Genomic DNA, 8,828 nt, shown 5'->3' with positions numbered 1-8,828 from the left:
TTGTTCCTGATTTCATGGCCGATGACCTTCTCCATTGCCTTTAGAAGAAAGGTCTTGGGACTGATGTTGACGAGGTGTGGAAGTAGGAACTCCTTACCCTGCTTAAGCAATACTAGACTGATGCCGTCCACTCCAGGGGATGTATACTGACCGAAAGAGTCCAAGGTCCAGCAACTTGAATACCTAAATAGGAAGTTAATTTCTTTAAAAAAAGCGAGGATTTTAATACGCCTTTTCATTTTAAGGGAACATGCATAAAGTGTTTAAAGTTTGTTTGTAAATTTTAATACAAAAGCTGTTGATACAAAAAACTGAAAACATTCATTTCAATTCTCACCCACAGATGCGAGTATCGACTATAAAACTTTGACAAACATGACAAATACCGCAATGAACCGTGATGATGCCACGTCGCCAAAACGAAAATACACAATAAAGAGCAACAGGAGCAGCATTAAAAGGTCAGCAGGTAGTGGTGCTGCTGTAACTGCTAGCACGTCTGTAGGCTACGACGTCGAACGAAAATATGGGAAAATACCAGCCCACATCTATTTGTTGTACCTACGTGCGTCCGGTTGGCAAATGGTGACGATATTCTTTTTGACGGCTCTGATTTGGCAAGCTATGCGTGTTTATACGGATGTTTGGCTACAACACTGGACCGACGATGGTAGCACAGATAATGCCAACGCATACGATGGTAGTAGCGCTGGAGGCTACTGGGGGAAAGCTGATGGTATGACGATGATGGCTGTGTCACCACCACCATCACCACCATCCCCACCAGCAATGAAGAGATTTGATAGAATGGGAATATATGCAGCAGTGGCAACAGCAGCGACATCCAGGCCGGCGGCTGTCATCAACACTGCTTACAATAACACTAACAACAGTAATAACAGCTACAACAATAATGACACTGACAATGGTCACGCCGAGGATGTCACGTATTATTTTCACATTTATTCGGCGATTTCGTGCGTTTGCATTGCAATTGCGGCGATATCGACACCAGCCGGTCAATTGGCTGGCTGCAATGCGCGCAGCAATCTACACGACCAATTGCTGTTGGCAATTATGCGAAAACCGTTGCACTTTTTCCAGGTGACCCCACTTGGACGACTGATGAATCGTTTCGGCAACGATATGGCCATCATCGATAAGGTAAATGGGGTGCGCAGGTGATGAAAATAAAGCGAAAGCAAATGTAAATGAGTTGGTAAAAGATTAAAATAAATTGAGAGAGCAGGGGGCGAGAAATTGAAATATTTTAACGAAATTGTATTCTTTGTATTTGATAGAAAATTGCTGCCACCAGCCAACGGCTGTTACAATTCTCACTACTCTGCTTGTGCGCTGTGCTCATCAACGTCAGTATTACGCCCTGGTTTATACTATTAACAGCGCCGATTTGTATTGTTTATTATGTCATACAGAAATTCTACAGGTGCTCAGCGAGGTAGGAGTCATTGGATTCCTCTAAGCTTTACAAAAAATAAAACTATAGTTTTTATTAATCCGCAGAGAATTGCAGCGTATTGAAAACTCAACCAGTTCACCGGTCATCTCTCACCTCTCAGAGACCATACAGGGTGTAACCACCATAAGGGCATACAATCAAGAGGCACGCTTTACCGAGATACTCTTCAAACGATTGGAAGCGAATACGATTGCATTTACGATCTTAAATACGAGTAATCGTTGGTTGGGCATATCGTTGGTATGTTATAAATTTATGTTCCTACTTATCTTACTTCTCAGTGCCCTCTACGCTCAAATAGAGGAAGGAAAGAAAACGCCTTATTTCATTAACTATTATAATTTCTTTTGTTTTCTCTTCTGAACAACCTTAGGACTTGCTTGGCGGTTTTATTGTGTTCATTGCGATCATAACCGCTTTGATAGCAGCATCTATAAGTTGTAGTCGTTTAATAAAAACTAAGCAATATTGCAACACACATTCTACTCCCGATTTGTTGACGCCTTCACCTTCATTGGTCGGGTTGGCAATCAACTATACTCTCCTAATACCGATCTATTTGAATTGGGTTGTCAAGCTTCTAGCCGATATGGAAATGTATGTGGGTTCAGTGGAACGTATTGCATACTATGCTGAAATTGATCAAAATATTGAAACACCGTTAGACATAACTTGGGCGATACAGTTGCCAGTGAGAAAGGCAAAACAAAATCAGCTGGGAAATCGTCAAAAGATTCGTGTGTAAATTTTGAAGTGGCGCGTGTAGAGTTTTGTAAGCCGAGGAGTTTATCGGTGCCGATGGTGTTGAGTAATTGTAAGTGTGATATGATAATATTTTATCACATAACTAGTACCCAGCTTTTAAGAAAAACCAAAATTTCATATTTGTGTATAAAACGCTTCAAGCAATGGAAAATAAATTTTTGTATCATAATAACTCAAATCAGTTTGCATCTCTCAAGAAACCAATGCTCTTATGTACATAAGTATGTAATTATGTTTATTTCCTCAAAAAATTTAGAGTAAAAACAACGCAGCTTTTTCCTATAAGCTGTAAGTTCTAAGCTTGAAATGAGAACAGACTATAATACAATAAGGATTCTATTTACACTGCCTTGAACGATGAAAATTTCTTCAACATGTCTTAATTGAAAAAAATAATATTTTTTACGAAAATTCTTTGAAAGAAATGCCACCACGTTCTATTGCAGTACAAGTATGTATGTAGCTTTTAAAGTCTGACAAAGAAATTATAATTTAGTTACTAAGGACACACTTAGGCCACCATGGGCCCGTTGTGATACCAAATTAGAGGCTACTTATTTCCCTCCTCTTACCTTAGAAATGGAACCACTTCGTAGCTTCGTCGTAGACACTGGATGAATACAGTTCAGCCAGACATTCAAAAGAAAAATGGATGAACCAGCGTCGGCGAGCCCTCGCCAAAGCGGAACAGTGGCATTGGTAGTGCTCCACGCTTTCGATTTTCTCCTTATCACGGCTGATACGGCGGTAGTAGTTTGATTGCAAACCCATTTGAGCAGCGTGGGTTCCTATCAAGCAGTGCTCGGTGAAAATTCCAATTACAGTGACCACTCTAAGCGGAGGAGAGGGCGAGATCTATACCCCACTTCCTGTCTTCAGACCCAACTTAAGTCATCAGTACATATGGCTGCTGGGCTTCTGGCTCAGGACCGAATCCTCCTCCCATTTATTCCATGAGGGGATTATTGTCTAGAAGTTATTCTTTAGTCCATTAGGCAGCTTGCCGGTATTTTACCATATAATTCCACAGGTAGAAAGTGAAGCAATATCTCTAGGGCTTAAGTCGGCGACGGTGGTAAAGCTCACGTGATGATCATGCACACCACCCTTTTAGCCTTTGCTATTTCATTTCTTATTGTAGGTTTATCTACGGACGGCCACCAAACCGTGATGTCGTAGAACAGAATGGGACGCACAACTGCTGTGTAGATCCTTTTGCAGGTGATTTCCCTGCGACGGTGCCTCTTTACTAACCCAGTAACCCTTCCAAGAGTACCTTTGGGCTTTTCTGGTAGCATTTTTAAATTTATTCAGGGCTGCATTGTATGCAGTCCACGAACCATCACGTTTTAGCGCATTAAAGAGTATCCTGCTTTCCTTCCTTAGAGAGGTGATATCTTTGGTCTCCCAGTGTGGCTTCTTATTTCAATTTGTTTCTATGAGCTAAACTTACCGAGAGAAGTAAGATTTTCGAATGAAGGCTGCGCTTCATCTGACAGTAAGTCTAGCTTATTGCGAGAAGCGTTATTGAGCAGATACCACGAGAGACCGAATGAAAAGAGTCCCGAGAGAGAGAATGAATGGTCATTCCCTACATTCCACTCCCTAATTCTGCTCATAGAAAAAGCTAGACGTGCAAGTAATATCCAATACTTCCTTTCTGTTTGAGGAAACTCAAGTGGTTCTATTGCCTTTGCACACAGATGAGTCGGTTCAAATTTCCTGGCCTCGACAAGGTGATATCAGCTTCGAAAGTGTTAGTTTATGCTACGAAGGTCAGAGGGAAAAGGTGATAAAAAATTTAACACTAAAAATTCCGTATGGACAAAGGGTGAGTAATTGATTGATGAGTAATAATTTGAAATATAAATAAGAAAAATGCGGAAGTGGAAATTTGTTGAATTTTTCGCTGTTATCCCTGTTATCTAGATCGGTATTTGTGGCCGCACAGGCAGCGGTAAATCTTCGTTAGCCATGTCGCTGCTCGGTGTGCTACAAACCACCGCCGGACGCATCTGCATCGATGATGTGGACATAACCAAAATTCATCCAGATGAGGTGCGCATGCGTGTATCGATGATTCCACAGGATGTGCATATTTTCAATTTGAGCATACGTGAAAATCTTAATCCTACCAACTACTATGCCATCTCTGAGCTGTGGGGTGCATTGGACAAGGTGGGATTGATGAGTTTTGTCAATCAATTGCCTGAGAGTATTGGTGAGTTGTGTGGTTGCATTAGGAAGGGTTTGGGTATTATTATATACATATATATATATTTACTTCAAACTTGTAGACACCATTGTTGGCGATGGCGGTGTGCAGCTGAGCGCCGGTCAACGGCAGCTGATGTGCTTGGCGCGCATACTTTTACGCGGTTCGGTGTGCTTGATACTCGATGAGGCGACCAGTTCCTTGGATAACGCCGCCGAGCAGGCGTTACTCACAGCGGTGCATTGCTCATTTCGTGGGCGTACAATAATAACTATAGCTGTGAGTTAAGAGGCTTTGTTATTTTTAATTTTGTTATTTTTAATTTTAAGGGTTTTGTTATGAATTTTTATTGGTACGTATGCATGTAGATAGTTTTCATTGATTTTTAATTTACTTTTAATTTTGTATTTATAATTTCTAATTTTACAATTACAATTTAATTTTAAATACTTTTTATTAATTTATTATGGAACGATTTTACGTCGAAACTCGGTAAAATTTGCTTTGGAGACAACTTTTAAATTTTTACACCGAAATACATAAAAAAATAAGAAGATTTTAACTGAGTTATGAGTGTAAAATTTGTGTGAAAATTCCACTTTATACATAGAGCATTTTATTTTTATGAGAAGATTTTAACTGAGTTATGAGTGTAAAATTTGTGTGAAAATTCCACTTTATACTAGAGCATTTTATTTTTATGATAGTGGCATTAATATTTATGGCTTAATCATAAAAAGTAAAATAGATTTAAAGAGCTAGATTTTCGATTTATAAAACAGTTAAAGTCTTCTTTATTTTTTATGAATTTAGGTGTTAACTTTTAATTTTTCGATTTAAATATCTAAATTTCACTTAATATTAAACATTTAATTATTCTTTCTTTAAAGCGCAATTTTTAAATTAAAATTTTTCCTTTTTCAGCATCGCCTGTCGACAATACTTGATTATGATCGCATTATTGTTTTAGAGCAGGGTCGCATTATTGAGGATGGCACACCAGCTGAGTTGCAGCAGCGTAAGGAGGGCGCTTTCTATAGCCTTTTGCATTCAGGGCGTCCTTTAAACTCCGTGGGTGGTGAGCACGAGAACAGCAAGTGCAACAAGAAATGAGTTCTTAAAGTTTAGGCTCCATAGTTTTTTATATGCCGACGTGTGTATGTATGTATGTGCATTTATTATTGTGCCATATTTTGCCGTATTTTGTATTGTAAATTACTAACTATTTTTTTACCTTATAGTAATTCAATATTTTTTTTATTTTTGCATTTTGTGCTTTTTTCAAAGTGCCACATCAATGCAACATCCTAAAGTTATAAATATTTATGGCTGCAATCAATATAGTATTATTGTAAGTTCTACTTTTAGGCTGATATTTCTACTTAAAAATACGCTCATCATATTTTCTAGTCTTTCTTGTTTGAAATTATTTATTATTTTTACGCGATTTTTGGTACTTACTATAAGTATACAGCATGTACTTGTACATTTTTGTAAGCGGACTAAATAATATTCAAAAAGAGTTTATAAAATAATGAAATTAAATAAATTTTCGAAAATTAACTATAAGCGCCTTGAATTACACTACGAGTATAAAAGCTGATGGTTCATACGCATCCCAGAAAAAATCTCTGACCATTCTACCGCAGCTTAAGACGCATATGTTTTTTGGCTACCCACACATTAAACATGCAATTCTCTGTGTGAACGTGACAAGGAGGCTAAATTTAACTGGCAAGTAAATGAGAGTGGAAAAACCACGCTTGCAACTGTTTGCGCGAGCCAGAAGTAAAACTTATTCGTCGATTCCATAAGGGAGATAATGTGAGGGCAATATTTGGTTTCAAGGTACATGTTTCGTAAGAAAAAGCTGTAGAACAGAAATTTTTAAAATTTTTGGTGGTGAACGGTGTTTGCGCTTGTGAATCTTCCGGTGGCTCCTGAAAATGGCGAGGCTACTAGGAAAAGCCCATTGATGCACTGATGACTTTGTTTGTTTACGTTTTGAATGAAATTTTGTAAGTAAATATCATTGGTTCCCACTTGATAGGGTAAATTTATTTATTTTCATCAACAATTTTTTCCTTAGATTTTCTATTTAGAACAGCAAGTCGGGACTTTATCTATTTTTCAACGAAATTTTTTTCGCTCATTTCTGAAACCACCCAATTGATTTGAAAGAAATTTTGTTAGTTTTTGTTGTTGGTTCCTGCTTTGAGAGAGAGGATACTTGTGAACCCGATAGATGGCGCTGTTTATTTGTGCCTATTTTAGTTCAAATAAATATTTGTGCTGTGATCAGGTCTCTTAAATCCGTCTTATGCATTGGCATTTGCAAATAGGCAGGCGAAATTTAATTTTGATATTTCTATATTTTTGCTGGCAACTTGTTTATCTTCTACACACTTACATATGTGTGTATATAAAATGTGTTTTAAGTAGTGTTGCCACCCATTTAAAAATCTCGTCTTAATTTATAAATATGTAAGTTACGTAAAATATTAAAATACATACATATGTATGTACATACATTAGGACGGGTCCATATTGTTTGACATGCGCGTATAGCATAGGAAGATTCTACGTGTAACTGTAAGCAAATCTGCCGAAGAGACAATGGTCCAAGATCAATTTGGAGTTTACCAAATTGCGTAAATAGGTTTCGAAGAAAATTTGAAAATTTGTACTGTTGCGCCCTCTGGTGGAATTTTGAAGAAAAAGATAAGTGGAGAAATGGATTGCTCATGCCTAAAATGTCCTTATAGCATGCTTTTAACAAAAATTTAATCTCTTCTTTTCAAAACTACAGCAAATGCTAAGAAACTATTTGGGTAATTTGGAAAACTCCTAATTGATTTTAGACCCGTGGTTTATTCGAAAAATTTGCTTAGAACTACAAGTAGAAACCCTCTGTGATAAACGCGCATAGTCGAAAAAATCTCCCATACGGATTGACCCGCTCTAATGTGCATATTTGAAAGCTCTGTCTTCCCATCAGCGAAGTGTGGTGCAATACGACGCAGGAGCAGCAGCTGAAGAACAAAGTAATAAATTGCACGAAACTGAGTTGCCAACTGCATGAATTTCAAGTATTTGTGTAAATAAAAATGCTATGCGAACAGAAAAAGATAACAATTAGGGGAACCACGCACATGCTGACATTTAAGCCGACAAGCTGATCAAAAATATTTTTCGAAACAAACAGTATTTTCATCGCTTTATGTGGCACCTTTGCCTACGTGCGTACGTGATGAAATGTAAGAAATAATATAGCTTTTTATACCGTAACGCCTACTATGCTAGTGGCTTTTAAATCAATTCAGATTTCGATTGAAATTGAAGCGGATGTTTTTCTTATTAAGTTGAAGCGTAGAGCCAAGGATCTTTGCATACCATCGGTAGCCCAAACGCGGCATCTATGAATTTCATCTAGGTAAATCGAAGTATAAATCACCTTTTCGTACAGGCGACGATGGGATTTTAGGAACAGATCTCTTCTATTTTTACATTTTTTGTTCCTTAAATTTCTTCTATGTACTTTGTTATATATGTAGGTAAATGGCCCAGGTACTACTCAAAAATATATCTACTTATATTTTTATATACAAATTATAAAAAAACTTTAATTGCAGCTTTTCTTGTAAATAGGTCTTAACGGTAGTCATACACCCTAAATAAAATCTCTGGCAATCTTAAACAACATTCATTCATACCTACATACATAAATATGTACATATGTATGTGTAAGCCAACTCAAGTGCAAATACATATATACTTATATAAATACATACATACATACATACCTACTCAAGAGCAACTGCACGTTTATGTGTAGGCGAGCCTGTGGCTTAGTATTTGATATGCATGCGGCAAAGCCAAATCCATAAGAAATAACTAGCAACAAATTCCACAAAAACAACTACCATAAACTCGCAAAAATATAAAATCCTATCCAAGAACCGGAAAAAACAGTAACAACCGCAATGTTTGGCGACTATGTATCCAGTTGGCTGTGTAGCAACAACAGTGTAAAGCAGTAGCAGCTGCGGCAACCTGCAGCACGTTCCAAATGCAGTATGCGACGACGACTACGATGCATTCAACATGGACGAATGGCCAAAGATAGTAACGGGTGATTTTTTTGAGGTTAGGATTTTCATGCATTAGTATTTGACAGATCACGTGGGATTTCAGACATGGTGTCAAAGAGAAAGATGCTCAGTATGCTTTGANAATGAAATTATCTTCAAAAAGTAAATGTCATGGACCAATCTAACGTTTCAAATAAAGAACCGATGAGATTTTGCAAATTTTATGCGTTTTTTTTAAAAAAAAAGGTAGCAAGCTCTTAAAAAATCACCCGTTACT

At 37.5% G+C, this 8,828-nt stretch overlaps 1 protein-coding gene across 1 annotated transcript in view; it reads left to right on the top strand.

The window, feature by feature from the left end:
• The window catches only part of Sur (Sulfonylurea receptor), a 49,431-nt gene extending 43,474 nt beyond the window's left edge, over positions 1–5,957 (top strand). Inside the window, 8 exon segments of the mRNA XM_017620830.1 lie at positions 344–1,164; positions 1,302–1,459; positions 1,525–1,720; positions 1,854–2,217; positions 3,949–4,076; positions 4,175–4,466; positions 4,543–4,739; positions 5,385–5,957. Coding sequence (XP_017476319.1) covers positions 344–1,164; positions 1,302–1,459; positions 1,525–1,720; positions 1,854–2,217; positions 3,949–4,076; positions 4,175–4,466; positions 4,543–4,739; positions 5,385–5,573 — 2,345 coding nt within the window. The 3' untranslated portion in view covers positions 5,574–5,957.
• The last annotated feature ends 2,871 nt before the right edge of the window (positions 5,958–8,828 follow it).

Source organism: Rhagoletis zephyria, unplaced genomic scaffold (assembly GCF_001687245.7).
Source record: "Rhagoletis zephyria isolate East Lansing unplaced genomic scaffold, Rhagoletis_zephyria_1.1 Rzeph_scaffold_02262, whole genome shotgun sequence".
NCBI lineage: Eukaryota > Metazoa > Arthropoda > Insecta > Diptera > Tephritidae > Rhagoletis > Rhagoletis zephyria.
Note: the sequence above shows the minus strand (reverse complement) of the source record. Positions and strands in the feature narration are given on the sequence as shown.